Source organism: Etheostoma cragini, chromosome 1 (assembly GCF_013103735.1).
Source record: "Etheostoma cragini isolate CJK2018 chromosome 1, CSU_Ecrag_1.0, whole genome shotgun sequence".
Classification (NCBI taxonomy): Eukaryota; Metazoa; Chordata; class Actinopteri; order Perciformes; family Percidae; genus Etheostoma; species Etheostoma cragini.
In genome coordinates this window covers 17343426-17365048 of record NC_048407.1, presented here as the reverse complement: position 1 = coordinate 17365048, position 21623 = coordinate 17343426, and the positions used below count along the sequence as shown (strand labels likewise).

Sequence of the window (21623 nt, the reverse complement as noted above, 5' to 3'; positions counted from 1 at the left end):
ACACACACACACACACACACACACACACACACACACACACACACACACACACACACACACACACACACACGTAAGTTAAAGACTCGTCTGCCATACGTGGGTCTGAGGGTAATTTAAGCTTTATCTTACTGAAGATGAAGTGCTTTTCTGGCAGACATAAATAGGTCTGCCTGTGGAGACAGCCCTTTACCAACTGTCCAACTGCAGCTCAAAACGCGCGTGCGTGGGATGTAGAAAAAAAATGTACAGTGATGGAGCCAGCTGAGTTCAGATTTTTTTTTTGCACCATCTTTGCATCTTCAGCCACTCCATTTCTATTCAGATTCCCTTGAGGCTGGAGCATATATCTGCTTTAATAAGGCAGAAGGCAGAGAAACAAGCTGTCCAGAAGAGACCAACTGGGATACACAGTCTTTTAAACTCACATGGGCAATTTAGAAATCTTGTAGGAGGTAGCCAGCACAATATCAATACAAACAATCTATAATACATTTTTTTTTTATATAGATAATTTATTCTAAAGCTGTCCTTATGGTACCAAACAGGTGGGGCGGGGCCCCTGTGTTTTGTGATACAAATGCATGCAAATTCAATAAACAGTCAAGTACGTATTACATTACAGAGAAAGGGATTTGGGGAAAAGCCACCTGTCTAGGAACTTATAGGATTTGTAATATTCACAGCAGTTGTTGTGGCACTCTGGAACAATATAATGAACAATAGCCGCAACAACATCGCACCAAAAAATGAAGACTTATCAACAAAGACCAACACAGAGGAGGTCAAAGGATATCTGTCCCAAGGGGATGCAGTTACCCATAGTTACCAGTCCTTACCCTGAGCTCTGGGGAATTAAATGAGGCGTGGCTGGGTCTCTACAGGAGGATGCTGGGATGTAATGTGGAGGAAGGAGGGCCGTGTCAGGGAGGTGCATGCTGTGTAGCAGTTGGTGGGGGAAGGGTGGTGCAAAGAGAAGTGGGAGGGAGGGAGGAAGGGGCCGTTGTTAGAACAGATCCCAGCACTATTGTATCCCAGCTCAGGACCTCAGGTAAGAGAGTCATTGCACAGTTTTCTAGATGTTAATATTAAGATATATGTTGCTATATTTGATCAGGTTTACAAATACTTTTTGTAAATACTGTGTGATCAGCAAATACTGTGTGATCAGTAACCTCCATGGGAGTGCTCGTATTTGGGTTTGTGCTTTGTTTGCACATGTAATCTTTGTCTCTTGACTTGGCTACCTGTGGAACATCCAGCTACGTGCGTGCGTGCATGTATGTGTGATGTGTATTACATGTTTGTGTTTTAGAGGGGATGTGTTTGTGCCAGGTTGGGTGAGCTAATTAACCAGTGTAATCTCTGGTGATGGAGAATGTAATTATGATGAAGGAAAAAGGGGGGCAAGCAGCAACAACATCCCTCTTGAGGGCAGTTGTTCATGGCAACTGGATGGCTACAAAATGGATGACAAAGCACAGTGGGTGTGCTTGACAGGAATAAAAATACTCTGAACTTGTTAAGTTGGTAGTTCAAATGCAGTGCAAGTAACATTAACTGTTATGGCTCTCATCCTGGAATCTGTGTGTTTCTTTTTTATGTCTAATAGAATTCGTTCATGATTTATAGGATACCCTTTATCTTGTTTGGGTACTTTTAACCAAATACAGTTTAGAGGGTTTGAGCCTCAGGGCCGCAGCTAGTGAAAGCGCTGCCACACTAGGTTATATAGAGCCCTTGTTTTTTTTGTGATAATTTGATAAAACAGCCAAACAAGTGCAAAACATTGATCCATATGACAACATACAGAAAAGTACACTACACACACCGAAGAAAGCACAGTGCACCTTTTCCACAATTATATTGAGCCATTTTTTTAGCTAAAGTTGTGCTAAATAAGCACAAAAGAGTTCCTCTGAATGTGGATAAAGTAAACTAGAGACTAAACGTTCTTGATTACAGGAATAGATTAGTTTTTCATTTTCAGGCACTGAAAATATGTTACAGCTATATGCAAAGTGCAAAAAACAACAAATGGAAGACTATTTTGTGTGTTTGTGAAAGGAAATATATTGTGAGCAGATTTGCTGTTTAGCGGAATCAATTTTCTTATTCTGCTAAAATGCACAAAAACACAGTCGTACTTGTCTTAAAAGCTCCACAGCTTACCATCTTTACCCTTGAGCATTTTATCTTATTCATTTCTATTGTAGCATGATCCTCTCTTGTGTATGCACTTGCATGGGTATTTACAGTTGTATTGAAGTTTCTCTCACACTGTGCCCCTATTTCTTTATTTGTCTCGTAGGATCAAACCAATAACAATGCATGGCCTGTAAGCAGCCAGTCATGGCTCATAGGAAGAGGCCGGGGACCAGCGGAGGTAACAGTATGGCTGCTCCGGGCCCTGCCTCCGGGCCCACCCGTCATCCCGCAGAGTCATGTAATCTGAAAGCCCTCCTCACTCAGCAACGGTCAGTCCGCTACCCCAAAGAGTCACAGGATCCGAAACCTCTCCCCCGTTCCTGTAAGGCACAATACTCTTCTCCCAAGTCTCAAGATGTGAGTTGCAACCGTCCAGAAGTGGATGTAGATGCAGAGGTTGAAGTGAAGCGATACAGCAACCCAGCAGATGCAAAACTAGAGGAGCAGTGTCCAGCGACACCCTCCACACCAGAACATGAACGTAACCGTGACCAAGATCACCGTGACCAGGCAGACTTCCACGCTGGAGCTGATAGCCTGGATGACGACTCCAGCTCTGACTACATTAACAACACCTCAGACGAAGAGGAAGACTATGATGATGGTGAGTACAATGTTATTCATGTGGATAATTAATATATGATCATTATCACCCCTCCAGTATTGCTTCTTCCCTTATTGATTCTGAGTATGGATTAATTTCTGTTTGATCAAATGTTACGGGGGACATAAAGTAACTTGTTTACAGCAATGTTTTGAGCAAGATCTAAACAGAAAAAACTGTAACATCAAGTACAGAATAGCAGAGAAAAAGTAAACAAAAAAGTAACCGGGAGAGGCCACACCATCATCGGAAGTAGTTTTTATAGGTATTTATACTTCAGAAATGTCAGTGTCACTGCCACTGTTGCTTGAATTCTTGCTTCTTTTTTTCTTAGAATTCAGGCAAGGGTGCAATTTGGCAAAACATCCCCACAAGTTTAAACATCTTTTTCTTTGCAGCATGAAAAGTTCCACATGTAACACCTGGAAACCTTGTGTCTCAGTGTTACATCGCTGTATACAACTGAAACATCAGCTAGATTCATCTACAGTGATAAACCTAAATAAATCACATGATTCTTTACAAATTTGAAACCGGTTTTGCATAGGAACTGATCATTGATGCCCATCCCTAATAAGTACCTTGGAATGTTTAGGATTGGGATTTGTAAAAACATGAGTAAGAAAATATTGTGTTTTTGTGATCATGAATCTCTGCAGGGCTGGCAGAGGAGGATGAAGGTGTGACTTACTACATCCGGTACTGCCCAGAGGACGACAGCTACCTGGAAGGAATGGATTGCAGCAGCCAGAGAGAATGTAACCACAGCCACAGCCAGGTGGACTGCATCCCCCCCATTAAGCCGGTAGACGCCCACACTGAGGAATGTCAGGAGGCTGTTGAAGGATGGGCCGATGAGGTAAAGGGGGAGGTGAGAGAAGAAGAATGGGTGGAAGATGAGGAGGTAGAAGGGCCAGTCAGGGAAGAGTGGAGAGAAGAGGAGCAAGAGGTAAGGGAAGAGTGGAGAGAGGGACATGAGGAGGAGAGGGCGGAGTGGACAGAGGTGGGCGAGGTGAGGCAGGACCAGTGGGTGGGACGAGAGAGGCACAGGGTGGAGGAGTGGGGTGAGGGAGAAGGTGAGGTTCGGTGTGAAGTAGTGGAGCAAGATCCAGATGAACAGATTTACAATGGAAGACCAGAACCCATCTTGGACCATCAACATCACCACCATCTCCACCACCAACCTTCCATGCAAGACACGCTGCACACTGGAGAGGAGGAGGATGCAGAGAGTGAGGAGTACTGCCCTAATGAGGAAGAAGATGAGGAAGGTGACGAGGAGGAGCAACGTGGTAGGGCCTACACTGGAGACTACTATGCCCCAGAGGACAATGGGAACTCTGTGCGAGTCTCTCCGTACCGTAGTCGCAAGGTGCTGGTGGTAGAGGGTGAGACGGGGGAGGAGGCGGAGGAGGACATTGACCAAATTGTTGCAGAGATCAAGATGAGTATGAGCATGGGGAGTCTCAGCAGTGGCACTGACCAAAGCCCAGAGGAGCTGGTGCACGACCCCGCACCAAGTGACTATCCTCACCCGAAGCCTGACACAGCCCCCTACCCACCTGCTCACCATCGCCATGACAGCAGGCCCAAGTCCCTGAACCTGCCCTCCATGCACCACAACAACCCTGATCTCCAGAGGGGCGTCACGGCACATGCACGCTCCCCCGAAGACAGGCAGAGATGGCCACCGGAGCAGGTGAGCTGTTGTTGAGAGGTTGAAGCTCTTATGGTTATTTTTCCATTTACCCACTGACAGTATCAGCATCCCTGTTGTTGTTTAAAAAATTGGAACATAAAACCAACCTAACTGGGGAATTAAGAATTGACAGATTGATGGTGACACTGTTGACAGCTGTGTATTTTAAATGCTTGAGCTCAGTGAGTTTCACAGACCTGAATCCTGCAGGTCCTATCCTAATCTTAAAACAATAATATGTGTAAAAGTTTAACAATAGGGTCCCACTAATGTTTACTTACCACCTACTGTCAGTTATTTACACTTTACTACTACCAAGATAGCTGCTAGCTAGCTGTCTGAATGTTGTGAGGTGAGCTAGACTCACCATTTCTCAGGTGTACAATATAAAAAGATCAAAACAAAACATTGGCATTCTGAGAACACATTCAGCAAATAACAGCCAAGTTATTTTGAAGTTAGATGACTTCCAGCTAAACTAAAAGTTGACGAATAAACATGTTACCTCTTCTTAAGACATTGATAATAATGTGTGTTATAATAATGTGCCTTATTAAAATGTCAGCACTGCAATTTGAAAATTCCAGTAGATTACTATTAATGAAATAATTATAGCCCTCCCCTAAAAAATGTTTTTAAGCTTTTCACAGCAGACCCTTTTGCCTTGTCATTGTAGGAAAAGCACAGGTGTTATTAATAACAATAATAACATGCACAATACCAAGACCTTGCTGTAGCAGCAAAATGGAATTTAGCCGTCCTTTTTTATTATTCACACTTGTGCTTTTCATACTGTGACATGTCTCGTATAAAAACCATTAAATTAAATACTAGTGAAAGCTTCAACTAGTCTTGAATTTTAAATTTAATGAATGTACATATACATATACAGAGAAAGGCAAAGAGAGGAAAAGATGGAACATAACAGCATCAACATAATAATGCTGGTCCGGGCCTTTGCAGAAAATGTACATTCATGCTACTTCAATCTCGCCACTGTAAACGTTTAAAATAGCTTTTTGAAAAGCTGGAGATGTGTTACATGTTTCTCATCACTATCCGGAGTATAGCTGGAGCTTTTCCCCTCCCCCGTGTTACCTTGAGATGCCCCCCTCCTCATCTCTATCCATCTCTCAGACAACACACACTCTGTCCCGACACATTGATAGAATCAATCACATACAGAGCTCCCCGTCGTCTTAAAGTCTGTTTCTAAAAGGAACAGGTATAGTCTCCTGTGGGTAGCATGCTAAAACATACCTGCTCCTCGGTGTGCATATGTTACATTCACCATGTGGCTCATTTGTAGCACAGAACTGGGTCAGACAGTGAAACTAGATTAAATTGGATGCATGCACAGCACACTGCACATCCAGATGACTCCCAGACTATCTGAGATGATTCATTCCCTCTTCTCCTCTGGTGTCAAATTAAACGTTCTCTGTACAGCACTTCAACATGACCTTTGAATGAACCAGAACAACAATGATCTCAATAAAAGCTTTGCTGCACAGTGTGGAGTCAAAAGATTAACAATAAGAAGAGTTAAAAAACAGAGGGAGGTCATCCACACACACATTTTGTTGGTGTGATGTGTTTGAGGAAAGAAAAGTTGATTATACAGTATTGTAGTCTATTTTAAATAGCACTACTAACATGGGTTAAGGTACAAGTGCTTTTTCTGTCTAAACATTAAGACTGCATTTCCCATAATATGCTATTCTTCAGTTCCTTTTTTAGTTGCTTAGTTTGTTTGAGTGATTCCATTTTACTTACTACCATGATGGAATCCAGCATATTTGGGCTTTCCTCAATGATGGTAAAGCAATCATTTATAATGTATAGCAGTTCTTGTTTAATGAGTCTATTACATTACTTAATTAGGTTCACTTGGATCTACCAATGTTAAAATACTTTGATATACTGTATGTATGTCGTTTTACAGTAGTCTATATTAAAATGTCTTCCATGAACCACCAAGTTTGTTAAAAGCCTGCTAACAGTCTAGTTAAAGCCTGAGTGTACCCTCACCCATATGATGTAGTTGGGCCCAAAATTCTAAATACACTGATCCAAATTATAAATGCAACACTTTTGTTTTTGCTCCAATTTTTCATGGGCTGAACTCAAAGATCTTAGACTTTTTGAAAACTGCAAAAAATGTGTAATTTTTTTTACTGCATATATGTTTATCAAATGGACTTGGGTCAGGTGATTACGCCAGTGCAATATTTTTAGGGCCTGAGCGCCGAAAGTGACCAAGGCCCTTTTGGAACTGAAGGAATTATTATTATACTTTTTCCCGGCAAAATAATGGCCTTTTTGAGGGACTTAACATATTCAAAAACTCACCAAATTTGGCGATCGCATCAAGTCTGGTGAAAATGTACGTATTTTAACTCAGCAGAGAGTTCCTTCTTCATTGGTGATGCTCTGGCCCACCCCCTATGCTTAAACCAAGCCCCCTTTCGTAACATTTGAACCGTTTAAGGTAGACTCTAGTGTGAGGTGTCATTGCAGCAAGCCACGCCCACTTTCAGGATGCACAAATGCAAGGTCGTAAGAAGGTGCGTCCGCCAGTAACCCTGACGCGTGTACATTAGCGATGGCCCATCCAACGCTGCTTTCAGCTCTAATTGTTTTGCATTTCAGTTAGAAAATCTGAGTATTGCCCACTGCATAATGAAAACAATTTATTTCTGAGGAACTCCTCAGTTTTGCGCAGTAGGAGCTTGTCTGGTAGACATCCAACTGCTGTAGTGGATAGATCTGTTGGCCTCAGCTGCAGACATTACAAGGAAAAGTAGGAAATGCATACAGATTTTTAGTTTAACTTGAGGTTGATTTGATGAGTATTTGGAGTGCAGTACCAAACACAAATTAATACAAAATCATAGATCTGTCCTGCCATGTACACATGTCTACATGTTGGCAGAAGCTGCCCGTCCTCTCAGTGATCTCAGTCTTGTGAATGCTGAATTATCAATGATACAGTTCTACATTTTAATATTACATTTTTAGGGCGTCACAGTTTAGCAATCCATCCCAGCCCACAACACAAGTCTAATTAATTTAATGGTTGTTTGCACAACTGAGTTGGACAAGACGATGAATACTGATCAGGACTTTACATTTAGCTCTCTCTCTTTGCAAAGTTGGCCACTAATGTCATGTTTGTGGTAACTCATTTATAGTTCAGCTGACGTGGGCTGAATTTAACTTTTTCACAGTCACACCTAGAAGCAGGTTTTATAAGATTTCATTTCAGCCTGTCATACGATTGAATGTTAAAGCAACACTTAAGAACATTTTGTACCTTAAAATAATGTTTTCAATACAGTTTCAGTTGTTCATCAACTTGTTACACAGTAAACGGCACTTCTGCGTTTGCGTTGCAGCTCTCTATCGGCTCTCTATCGGCTATAAGCGCACTATGCAAGTTTGCCAGATTGGGTGGTGGATCTGTAGTTCTAATGAGACATAATGAGACCATTCAGCTTCCCACCTGTAGGAGCACCTAATCAAGAAAAGTTCCCTAGTGTTGCTTTAATGAGCAGTTGTGGAGTGCAAGATGCAAATCCAGGGGAAGAAATGTAACATTATACAAATGTTCGGTATATATTCATGTATGTGAGGAGAGATGAGAAAAATGAAATACAAAACTTAACCATGTGCCATTTTTTTCAGTAGTTTAAACCCAGACTGTTTGTGTTTTTTTACATTACATTATATGTAATTTAGCTGATGCTTTCATCTAAAGTGATTTACAGTTTACATGTTTCATATCCACTGCACCATCACCAGTTTTATTTGTAAGTTATCACTTGACATTTGTTATTATTAGACACACCTTGTTTGTAGCAGGCCACCCTACACATTCAAAACCTCCTACATGTGAACCTTTCATTCCAACCAGCAACACAAAACTGAAAGGAAATGTTCTTCATGTGGTTTTCTTAACTTATTCAACATTAGTCTCTTGTGATTTAGTTTCATCCTCTTCTTTATTTTTATCCTATTTTCATCTCACATGTTTTTCTGTGTTGAACAGGTGAGTAATGGTGCGGAGCAACCCAGAAAACAGCAGCGCTCTGACCTGAACGTTCCCCTGGAGAACAACAACGTACCAGAGGTAAAGGTCCTTAAGATCTGTTGCGAGGTCGTTTACACTTACGACGGAGGACATTGTTGTGTGTGTGTGTGTGTGTGTGTTTGTGTGTGCGTGTGTGTGTGCGTGTGACTGTCTAAGTAAATGAGTAATTGTGTAATTGCAACCTCAGCTCGTGTTCTCTGCTTACGGCGTGGTAATGTCCTGGTAATTGAGAAGTGTGTGTGCTCGCGGTTTTATGAGAGAGATTTTTCACTGAGATGTCTGCAGTGGAGGCTTCCTGTACAGGCTCCACCCACAGCTTCCTGTCCTTGGGTGGAGTAAACCAGCGGGAGTGTTGAATCTCATGAATTGCTTTACATTTCACAGCTCTCTCTCTCTGTGGCCATGTCTTGTCTACAGCTTCCTCTTCCCTCCTTTACATCCTTTCTCTTTCACCTCCTACAGCAATGTTGATTTGTTAAGTGGATGAGTGTTTCCACACACACTTGCAGTGCCCCAGTAGAAGTAACAAGGTGTAAATCCATGTTAAATCTAGATGCTAAGAATGTGGGGCAGGGCAAAACAGTTATTAAAGTTGCAGGGTGATCGCACAGGATTTGTTGTCATGGCAATAGCCAAAGTAGCAGGAGGGCATCATGTCTTGCAGAATAGGTGGGTAAACTTGCCTGTTAAAAGATGGATTCATTACTGAAGTAAAAAGCGATAACTTGTGCTTTTCTTATAAAAAGACAGAAAAGGTTTCTTAGGAAGGGATAATTGTTAACCATAGAGATTCTCTCTTCATTTGTGTTTTGTAATACATGAGCAAAAATAAAATTTTTGTGTAGACAAATAAATAATAATAACAAAACCCATTCACAGAACTTTAAAATTAGTTGTATTCATTGTTTCAATGCGCTATACACCCATTATGCAAATGTCTCAGTTTGGCTGCGAACAATTAATGGTGTGGGCTGTCGCAGTTCTTTAAAAAAAAAATTGAATAAGCTGTTGCGGTTCTAGTGTTTTAATTCCAAGGTTTGGAAAGGTTCCAACTTTGACCATTCCTTTTGTTTTCATTGTCTCTCTTGCATGACTTAGGCTAGGCATTAGGGATTATTGGATCTTCACGCACTTAAAAAATATGAATTGCAACCAGATTATGCAAACTGAGAATTTTATATTTATAATTTTATATTTACACATGTGCTCCTTGGGGAGAAAAACTTAGCGCTAAGCCCTGTCAATAGAATAAGTTAGTCTTAGTAGTTGCCTGGTAGCTACTTGTTGTGATGCAAGGGGGGGAAGAGGAATGCAACATCTAGTGGCTGAATATTATCAATGTTACCAATTGCACCTTTCAATTTAAAGTGAATCAGCAGGCTTTCTGCGCATCATGTAAAATATCTGGGCTAGTGCTCTTTGAAATGGAATATATAGTGTTTGCTGCTTGATTCCATGAACTGAAACATGCTCTTTGAATGCAGTATTGTACATTAAGAAAAGCAGAAGATGTTAGCCAAGTGTACTCCCAAGAAAAATAAACATAATTAAATGTAAAGGTTTTGATTGGTTTATTTCTTTCTTACTTCTCTGTAAACCTATTCACAGCCATTTTTCTTGTCCTATCCTGTTTTTGTCTTTTCAGCCAACGAAGAAGGTTGCATCGTTTCCCAGTTTTGTCGATGGTAAGTTAGTCTCTTTGCACACCTGTTAGGTGATGAAATGAATTTAGTGTAATAACTAGGGATTGACTGATATGGATTTCCTTTAATGTAGATGCTGATACTGTTTTTTTTTTTAATCAGCCTTAGCCGATCACCGATAATGGCTGCCAATTTTCTTGAGCCGATGCTGCTAATGTTACATGTCTCAATTTAAAAAAGAAACATTTATTGAACTAAAAACAAATACTTAAAAAAGGTGAGGTGGAACAATTATAAAAAGAGTTAAGTGCTGAAAATACTGAAAAATATTTAAGCATAATTAAAATTCTGAATATAAATTCTTTAAAATAAAATAATAATAATAACAAAAACTAAATAATTGCACACAGTTGCAACATGCAAGCAGCATAATAAAGTGCACACTGTAGTATACTTAAAAGTAACCAACTATTTATAACTAAAGTAGTACTAAAGTAGCCATTGAAATAAAGTGCTTGATTTGTAATTTAAGACTGCCATGGCTTCAGTTTTTCCACATAAAATAAAATGAGCATGTCTAAGGCTAATGTGCCGCCTAATATGCAAAGATAACACAGTAATAGGTCTAAACGAAAATGTAAAAGAAAATGGCAGTAGTTGTCGGACATAAATTCGGACAATAACGTGATGTCAGGTGCACATTAAGCAACACCTTTTTAAAATGTCTTTTCTAAACTGCATCAAAGGTATAAATATTCAACCACATATAAAACATATTTTAATAAGTTTTAAGAACTCTCCTTACAGCCTACAACTTAGCTATTTGCTGCTCTGTAAATACAATGTCAAGCAGTTTTATAGAGGATGCATTTGCATTTTCCATTTGGACCCACAAACTTAGCTATAGTTGCAAGCACTCTTAGAGCAACATGTTTCCACTTTCAAAGTGTACAGTAATATTGCATCTAAATCAAACACTTAAAAAATGCTTTGAAAGTTTAAAACTTAAGTTGTAAGAGCAGGCTTCCAGCACTCTGCTATTGGGGGAGGGGGAGGTTTATGGTCCGCACGTGAACCGCAGCGTCTCTCTAGCAACACAGGGATGCTTGTGTGGACGTCTGTCTGTAAACAATGCCTGGAAAAACCACTAAACTATCCCAAACATTACTTTGCCTTTATTCTGACATTTTACAGGCCTGTTATACCACTTTCACTGCACTTTCCCTGCCTCTGGGCAAACGCTAGGCCTGTGTGAGGGGTAGTCTGTCTGTCTGCTCCTTCAGATCATGGCAGCGCATTGTGTCCCTGAGTGGGTGTCTGAGAGTCCACATCTACATATCACAGACACAGATTAATCTCAGCCAAGCCTTCCACCAGCACTGCACCACCATCAGCTCACAGCCAGCGGCCCTCTCACTGCTGAGGGCTGGTTGGGATCCAGCCTGTTATCACCATATCTCCTTCTCCAGAGCAACTGCGTTTGGCTCTATTTCTCCACACAGCACTATAACATCAGTGATTACAAAACCTTCTCCACTGCACACCCTATTAATCCAACAGCATTCTGTCTTTTCCCATGTCTCCCGGTTAATGAGCATCCCTTCTGCTTTCCCATGGTCCAGTTCCAGGACCCTGCGAACCAGAAGACCTGATTGATGGAATTATCTTTGCTGCTAACTACCTGGGCTCCACTCAGCTGCTATCTGAAAGGAACCCCTCCAAGAACATACGCATGATGCAGGCCCAGGAAGCTGTCAGCAGGGTCAAGGTACTCAAAATCACACTGACTCACCCTCATATATTGTGTTTAGTTTTTGACCCGAAGATATCCATATAAACCCTCACCTATGGTCATGAAGGCTGGGTCATGACCGAAAGAACGAGATCCAGGGTACAAGCGGCCAAATGGGTTTCCTCAGGAGGGTGGCTGGCGTCTCCCTTAGATATAGGGTGAGAAGCACAGTCCTCCGTGGGGAACTCGGAGTAGAGCCGCCGCTCCTTTGCATTGAAAGGAGACCGGTTGAGGTGGTTCGGGCATCTGATGAGGATGCCTTCTGGGCACCTCCCTAGGTACGTCATTACATACATTTTTCCACTATGCCCTTTCCCCTCGAGGTGTTGCACGGATTTAAATGAGAACCTTCGCCCTTTTTGACCAAAAAGTCCCAGGAACTAACTTCAGAAACTAATAGGCAGTATCCACTGCAGGAACTGTACCAGGGAACCAATAAGCAAATAATTGAGAGACTTGCCTATTGTTTTATGGTACTTATGTTCTGAAGTAGAACATTTTTTGTTATTAATTTGGTAAGTCAAACTTCAAAGCACACCAGGTTGACTGTTCTTTCCTTGTGGATGAAAAATGCATTTCCAACAGCACCTTAATTCTTTAATTTATCATCGGTCAAATTTGCCTTATCTTTATGCTTATTTTGGATGAGGTGTTAAGGCAAACAGGAATGCACAAAAGGGACGTTTAGTTCCTGATGGTTTAGTTCCTGATGGTTTTTCTGCTGATCCCATAATTCCTGAAACTATTTGGTACTTCTACAGTTGGTGGTATTTACAGTTACATGACTTTGAATATTTCAAGATTTTGAAGTTGGGAAGTTGTCTTCATACTGTAAATGGGTTTATAAAATCAAAAAACATTGATGTTGAAGAGTTGGAACTCTTTAGGGTTCAGAAAATACATTTAGATTGTGGCTCCTGAGTATCTAGGAAGGCTGGGTCCTGAAAAGTTCCTTAAGTGGAAAACACCTATTATAGAGCCTATTGCCCTTTACTGTAACTTATTCCAGGCTCTTTGAGGTGAAGTTGAGATGTGTTTGTTCGCACCCCAGGAGACAGCATCCCATCAGTGCTCTTGATTTGCTGCCCCACGCTGAAAGAGCATCTTATTTGACGGCAGTTCTCTGTTCTCTCTGGTATCTGGAAAGGAAAATAGATCCACAAGCCCAAGCAAAGCATAACTGTTTAAATGTTCCATCAATTGTAAAGTTTTCATGAGAATTTTTTAGTTTTACTCAGTGTTTTCCCTACCATTACAAAACGACCCCCACCCTGCCTGAAAGAATGACAAAATCTGACCAAAAAAAATGGAAGTAAGAGATAACGCTGTCTTCACACATACAGGCAATTCGGCTTTATTTCCACGCCATAAAAATTCAATTAATTTTAATGAATGTTACGGGCTGGCTACGTTGCACGCGTAACGTATGTGTAGCAGACTTTCCAAAACTATGCTTTCACTATAATCAATGAACATGGCTACACCGGGAACAAGAGCAGCCTGTAGTGGTGCCGATGCTCCGTGGAGATACGCTCTTAAAGCTTAAAAATAGGACAGTCTTCTATTTATGTTTTTTAAGCGAGGTGTGTGCAGCCCTTTAACACAGAAATGGATCATTAAGTGTCTAGATTTCTTTTAAATTAAACTACCAATATACAGGAGACAGCTTATTGACTGAATGAGCATATCGGCAGTTTGATTTTGTTTCTCTCACCTGCATCCTCTGAAAACAGCTGACAGTAAATTGATGATTCACAGTGCTGTGCCAGCAGTGACTCTCCCCCTCTTCCCCCTGGAAAAAAAATCCTAGGGGAACCAATGCATCTGGTCCAGATTGCTCCTAATGAAATTTACATGGACATCAGTACTGTTTGCTTCTACAGCAAACCATTATTGTCATATATTAGGCATGAGTGGTCTTTTAGGGCAGTTTAAGAACATGGCCAGATTGGGCCACGGGGCTCGCTGCTTGACACAGCTGGTTGGGTAATGGGGCCACTGGCATGTGAACCCTAATAGTTCCCTTGTTAACAATTGCTCCCTTCTGTTCACTAATGTTTAATGTGATGATTTTATTCCAGTGCAGTTTGAGAGAAATACTGTAGATGGTACCAGTGCCTCATTGAGGAGCTTGACTCCTTGTTTTTAATTAGCTTGATTGCTTTGTTCATCACAGTTACTTCACCCAAGGTTTGTCCAAAACAGCTACTCAAAATGTCTTGCAGCATTTATTAAATTTCTTAGTTGTGACTTGTGTGAACAAAGAGCATTTTTTCATGACGTGATGACAGAATGCAGCATTGACGTTTTGGTGCACAGTTGCTACCCAGACACCAGCATTTTTTAACTTTTCTCTCCCGTTTGAATGCAAGCTTAGCTGTATTTCTAAATATTAAATGACCACCCGTGAGGCGGTCTACTTTTAGAAAGTTACATACTTTTCAAATATTAAATGTTGTCCAGAACATTTCCTGAATGCAATGTAGTCTAAGGTAAAGTAATTCAATTAATAATTTAAATGAGTAAATTTCAAATCGGATGAGGCCTCCAGTGCCAACCTTTGGTCAATGCTTGGTTCTGTAGACGCTTTTCAGTCCATAACAAAAATGTGAGTTTTCATATTTAGCCATTATTGTTAAACACAATGTCAATATTGTAACCATGAAAGACTACAGCCTAAAGAATGTTATGAAGTTTTTGTGATCTGCTACTGGTAACTTAAACAAGTGAAATTACATTCACATACATTGGGGTCAGAGATTCACCCCAAATCTCTAATAAAGCTTCACTGAAGGGTCCCAAACCCAATCAAAAAGCATTCTGCAACACAGAAAAGGGTGACAGGGAATGTGACAGCGCACAATCTCTTGGCACATTGGCTGGTTTCAATCTAAAAGCCTTTTCCCCCACAATAGATGTGTACTGGCATCATTTCACTTTCCATTCAATCTGGGTTTGGTTCTTCTCTCACTCACCCACTCTGCCATGCAACAATTGCCTTCCCTGCAAAAAATCTTGTCAGGATGAAACCATGGCAACTGTTACCTGTCACCTTTTTAGTGCTTTCCCCTGCTTGGAACAGCTCCATTGAACAAAAAGGTATCTCTTTTTTTTGTCTCGTCAACAAATGAAAAGCTGTACAGCAAACAGCATTTAATCTTTGACATTGAAATGAACACAGGGACTGGACAGGGAATCCACAGGGACCCAAACATGCATGCAGTGACGTGGTGACATATTTATATATTTGCTCCAGATCAACCTGAATGGAGCAAAGAGAAGAATGCCAGGTAAATTGTTGCAAGCAAGGCTGTACGGGTTAATTATGCAGATCTTATTTGGCAAGATATTCACTCTGTTTGATGTAATATTTATGAAGCCCAACCCCCCAACCCACACACACACACACACACAAACACACACATTCCTGTTTTTTATCCCCCCTCTGCTCATCTCCTCGGCAGAGCAGTAGATGCTGGTGAAAACCCTCAGATGTCTGTCTTGCGTGAGAGCTTATCACGGACGAGTAAACGCAACCCCAAAACATAATCTTGCCTTCGGGCTGTTTTTTCTGCTCATTTTTTAACAAATACTGTCTCAGGTAGGGCTGCACGTTATTTAGTTCCTTTTCTACATCGCAATGTGCGCATGTGCAATAGTCACATCGCAGGACGTTGCAACGTTGACGTTAAAACTTTTTCGCTGCTTGATAGAAAAGTAAACTTTTACTGTTCTCCTTTAACAGGGGCGGCTGTGGCTCAGTGGTAGAGCGGTTGCCTGCCAATCGGGAGGTTGGTGGTTCAATCCCTGCCCCTGCAGTCATTGTCGAAGTGTCCTTGGGCAAGACACTGAACCCCGAGTTGGCCCCGGTGCTGCGCATCAGAGTGTGAATGTGTGTGAATGTTTATCTGATGTGCAGGTGGCACCTTGTACAGCAGCCCCGGCCACAGTGTTTGAATGTGTGTGAATGGTGAATGTTTCCTGTATGATGTAAAAGCGCTTTGAGCAGTTGTTAAGACTGGAAAAGCGCTATATAAATAAAGCACATTTACATTTACATGACTGTTACCGGTCGAGCCTTTCTCTGTAAGACAGGTGTCATGTGGGCAGCGTGCATATGTGGGGTTTGTTATGGGAAGTGAGGCTTCCAGAAAAGTACCATAAGCACCAGCTGCCGCTGACAATGATACCCATGCTTTTCTATGGGTAGTGAAGCTACCGTAATCAGTGTGTCATGTTTGCTACAAAGACAAACTAAATCACGTGTTCAATGCAATGTTATCACGACATCTCCCGGACGTTTTTTACTGCAGAAAGCTGCTACAAGCCAGGCTAAAGTGGAGCCGCAAAGCTGGAAACATAACACTAATCTACAACAGTCTGTTTCTGATATAACATGTTTCTAATTTACACAGATTTAAGTGTTTGATACAGTTTGTTGCTTTGCAGCAAATCGATCGAAATTGATCAATTGATCAAACAAGAAAGCAGGCCCTTGGACTAGGTAAACCCCGGCCACTCTGCCGGCGATTTGATTTCGCCCTGAAGCTCGATCTAGAAACCTACACGTTTAATTCTTCGGCTTCAGTTCACAATTTTTTGGGAACCAGTCACAAACTGGCTTATCTACCTGGTGGGTTTAACTCGATGACGATAGAGAAGCGACCATGCAGCTTCTTGTTTACATTCAACATACCGGACAGCAAAGCGCAACAACCTCATGGCAGCAACTTGTTGATGCCGCTGCCGCTTCTACATAACCCAGACTAATGGTCTGATTGGTTGAAGGACTATCCAATTGCGTGCAGGGTTGTTTAAACTATGCCTGTTGGTTACACCTCTTAAAATACAGAGCAGACTCCAGATAGCCAGACTAGCAGGCCCTGCTAGACAAAGGAGGTCAAAACTGCATCTAAAATCATTGGGGTTCCACTGGAACCGCTCCAACACATTTACTGGAACCGCAGTACTTAGAAGGCACTCTGTAATATTTTAAAGGATTTTAGTCATCCTGCACACAATCTCTTCTCCCACCGTCCATCAGGGAGACGTTTGCAGAGCATCACAACGTGCACATCACGTTTTAGGGATAGTTTTTACTCCCAGTTAATAAGGTTACTGAATGATGGCTCAGCAGGAAGGAGGGCTGTGGTCTGAACTTAGTCACTATGTGTACTGTGATTGGATATTCTAGATGTTTTTATGTGCTATTTATGTTATTCACAACTGTTACTATTGACTGGTGATTTCATCTACAAAATCTCATCAGAAGTGTAGTCACTGCGCCTAATTGCTTTGGTGTTTGTAAAGCATTAAAGTTCAACAAAGAATGGTTTACATTAGAAAAGTTCATTTTTCATTTTTATTTTCAATGTAGATGCACTCCTTCACAAAATCATCCCAGAAGTTGAGAATAATTTATTGTTTCCAAATAGAGCTATTTATGTCATCTTGTAATATGAGTCTTTTTTCATATTACAATACATTGCAGGAAAACAAATATTACAATGTCAGTTTTTCCCAATATCGTGCAGGCCTAGTCTCCACGTTCCGTTTGGAAAACAACGTGTCTCACACTCTGAACTGTAATGAGGGTCAAGATGATCTCCTTTGGTCAATGGCAGATGGAGAGAAGGGCAGTTGCTCAGGTGGAACCGTATACAGAAGGGTTGTTTTTGAAAGATTAGAAAGTGCTAAGAGTACTCCAACTTACTTATCAGTGTAAGTTCTGGCCCACGCCAAGACCAGAATTACCGATGAACTAATCAAACACATTAGATGTGTAAAATTGCCTTTTATGTTGATCTAAGCTGTTTAATTTCAAAACATAGTGACTTAACCTTGTTATTTTTTTATTGTGGTAAGAGCGGTGCCAATACACACAACCTGAATTATAGACTTTGTTGTATTTTCTGTTGTGCTTTTAGAAATAGGAGCCTTTATCATCTGTCTTTGTTGTGGTAAATGTTCTGACCACAAAGTGACACTTGCAACGTTTAAGCTGGTAAGAATAAATAACGTCCAAAAAATCAAACAACCTAGACCCATCTAATAGAGTTTTATATAGATGCCAAGATTGCAGGAACATTGTCAATTCATATCTGCACACTTTTGATTTGCTGTGTGTAAAAGAGAAAAAGCAACTATTACCCTCTGTAATTGCTGTTTTGATTTGTATCTGATAACCAACAAGGCTGTGCGAATGCTACACACACACACACACACACACACACACACACTTATACAGTCCCACACACTTATTCTCTCTCTGTCACACTCTCTCTGTGTTTCTGAGAGCAGCGATAGCACACCTGCTGTTTGGTTTGGGGCTTTACTGTCTTACCTTCTTTTATTTACCTTCTTTATTTCCTCCTCCTGTTTTTTGTGCTCCTTTGATCCGCTGACCTTGTCCTGTCCCAACGCCTGCCTGCCTGCCTGCCAGAGGGTACAGAAGGCTGCCAAAATCAAGAAAAAGGCGGTGTGTAATAAACAAAGCAAAAGGAAGACCCTTTGGCCACTTTCCCTCCACTGTCACCTTTTTTCCATTTCATCTGTGTGTCGTCCCCCATCTGTGTCTTTGTCACATTTGTTGTGTTTATTAATTTAGTTTTTATTAATTTACAAATTTGTGAGCTTTTCCAGAACTAAGACAAACATGAATTTCAGCATTCTTTCATTAGGCTAAAGGTGTGTTGTAACAAGACTGAGAACTGCTAAAAGCCAAATTTAATAAGAGCACACTGACACAAACGTACAGTTTATGTAGTACATGTCAGCAGGACACTATGTGAGAAGCTCCAGGCGGGTTCCAGCTATTAATCTGTAACTGAGAGTAGGAACAAGTGATTCATGTAATAAAAATGTATTTCAAAGCCATTCAAATTCATTTCATAGCCAAATTAATGTTTTTCTTTTAAACTGAAGGATTTTCAGACAAAAAAATATCTAGCAACCAGTTTTCTCAAATATACCAAGATACAATAATAGCAGAAACTGTTTTTTTTTCTGTACTTTAGGTTTTAGTGATAAAAAGCACAACATACTGTATAATCTAACCTTTCACATCAGACTCAAGGACATACACCTTAACTTTAGCGAGAAACAACACATAACTCAATGCAAAGCTCAAGTCATCAGCTGCCACTCTGATCAGTGTATGCAAATAATTTTTCATATTTTGAACTTACATTGCTGTTATCCTGAAGTAAGTTAAATTATGTGTTTGGGAGTGTGTAATTTAGTGTATGCCAGCAAAAGCAGAAAATGATTCCTGCTATAATTAACACTTGACACTGGTCGTCCTGAGATACAGCGGAGAGAAGGATCAGATGTAAACAACCACAGCTACGACCGCATGCATTTTAGGTTCAATATTACGAATAACTAAGCATCGTATAACAATTCAACACTGTTTTAAAAAAAAAAAAAGGTTATTAGTGGGGTGTTTTTGTTGTTTTGGTTTTATTTATTTTTACTTATTTTATTATCACAGTGTAGCTGTAAAAAAAGGAGAACATCTGGTTATAGGAGCCTTATTTCAAATGCAACATGCAATTTTAATTTTGTGAAATCAAATATAATTGTATTAGTCTGTAGAACACAATGATTAGGGGAAATGTGTGCAGACTTATTTGGTGCTAAAGCTGCATTGCTCTCACTGGCAAAACAGCCAGCTGGTAAGAGTTCAGTGTTAAGCTGTTTCTTGTTTCCGTGCCAGTTCGCCATCCTCGTTCCAGCACAGTTGATGTAAATTAATACCACTGCCAATAGCTTTCTTTTTCTGCCTTTTCCACCTCACATTTAGACCCAACAACCTGTCCATCTAACAAGCATTTCCCTAACTGGACCCTAAGCTATACATGCATACATTTTGGATATCAAAACTTATGCTTTCTGAAATTTAACACAGACGCCATTCAGGCAGTTGTAAATAAACATGAATGATACAAAGATGTTAAACAATAAAATTCAAAGACATTGTGACCAACTCTCTCTTTTGTTTGTTTTTCAATCTCTTCGCAGAGCGCAGACGGAGATGCTCAAACCCTCACTGAGGTTGATCTGTTCATCTCCACCCAGAGGATCAAAGTCCTAAACGCAGACTCACAGGTGAGTCCCAGCAAGCACACATGCCATGTTTCTGTCCAAAGTGTCTTTTCTCACCTGTGGGAGTAAAAGCTGTTCACCCTGACAGCACCTCGGCAATACACTGAGCTCATACACAGCTACCTATTGGTAGAGTTTTTATGCCATAACTGCAGTTTAACTGTTGACACAAACTGCTTCTCATGAAACCCCACCACTGACTAATATTTATTCATTTGCTTAACCTTATGATGTCACAAATCTTTTTGACTCATAAGAATAGACTGTAAAGCCAAAATAATAGTGATGCATGAACATCTGTGCTTGAGTGTAACTTAGATAGGAAGCTGTTTAACTGCAGCACAATCTTCTGCCCTCCCTGTTAATTAATTAGTAAGAGTGTTCTTAATATACATTAGTTGATACATTAATATGAACTAGAGATGTAACGATATTAAAATGTTACCTCACGGTTAAAGTGACTAAAATTATCACGGTATTTTTAAAAGTGTGTTCAATATGTTCAGAAAGCACTGATAGGCCTACACAAGCTGAAATAGTTTCAAAAAGTGTAACAGTGTTTATTATATTACAAAAATATAGGCAATAGGCTGCAAAAACTATTGAAAACTGGCTACTGAAACACTGGCCTGCTGTAGGATGTCAGGTAAGAACTTGAACCAGAGATGTCTGACTTTGAGATCCAGGAAGATTTATTTACAATTCGAACATGAAGTTAACTATGAAATTTTATTTGACGTTACATGTGAAGTTGTACGTGGTTCTGAACTATAAGCAAATAATAATATTGCACACTAATAAGCTTCTTAATTACTATAAACATAATTTACCAAAAGTAAATGTTATAGCTACAGCATATAACAAGAAAAAAATACTAAGAATTACATTAATTCTCTTTAATAAATTAACATGCATGTAACACATTGCTCAGTAGCACAAACTGAGAATAAGCCACATCTATCATAGCACACGTGTAGCAAACCGTGTAATACACCTTTAATAACTAAGAATGTGGCTCCATAGCTCTAGTCTGTTTACTGGCGATTGCACCTTGGTAGCAAACAACCTGAATATCAACACGTGGCTGCACAAGTAACATTAAACAATCTGCTCATCAATCAGCTATGCTCTAAGAAACACAACAACAGCAATATTATCAAGGTGATAATCTCTCTCTTTCTGTCTCTCTCTCTCTCTCTCTCTCTCTCTCTCTCTCTCTCTCTCTCTGTCTCTCTCTTTCTCTTTCTTTCTACCCAAATACATGTCACGTCGTAACACAGACTAAACTTATCCACATCGTAGCAGAACACTCATTGAAGACAACAAGGCAGTAAAACCCATGAAAGTTTAGCAAGCTACAGAATAGTTTAAAATTACATTCCGGGCTACCCACATCACTTTGACAAAGAAAAAAGATAAAGTAAAAAGTCTGCTGCTGCTTTCTGTCCCCTTCTCCTGTCTGAGCGCAGTGTGCCTGCACG

General features: G+C 40.5%; 1 protein-coding gene across 4 annotated transcripts in view; it reads left to right on the top strand.

The window, feature by feature from the left end:
* apba2b (amyloid beta (A4) precursor protein-binding, family A, member 2b) overlaps nucleotides 1-21623 on the top strand; it is a 59007-nt gene that overhangs the window by 26065 nt on the left and 11319 nt on the right. For 2 of the 4 annotated variants that reach the window (XM_034896312.1, XM_034896389.1), the window contains 7 exons: nucleotides 2309-2809; nucleotides 3469-4508; nucleotides 8560-8640; nucleotides 10247-10286; nucleotides 11867-12012; nucleotides 18479-18514; nucleotides 20059-20145. In XM_034896312.1, the coding sequence (XP_034752203.1) occupies nucleotides 2329-2809; nucleotides 3469-4508; nucleotides 8560-8640; nucleotides 10247-10286; nucleotides 11867-12012; nucleotides 18479-18514; nucleotides 20059-20145 (1911 nt within the window). In that variant the 5' untranslated portion in view covers nucleotides 2309-2328. Of the gene's footprint in view, nucleotides 1-1027; nucleotides 1049-2308; nucleotides 2810-3468; nucleotides 4509-8559; nucleotides 8641-10246; nucleotides 10287-11866; nucleotides 12013-18478; nucleotides 18515-20058; nucleotides 20146-21623 lie in introns of those variants that run through there. The other 2 variants (XM_034896473.1, XM_034896557.1) reach the window with 2 other exon arrangements.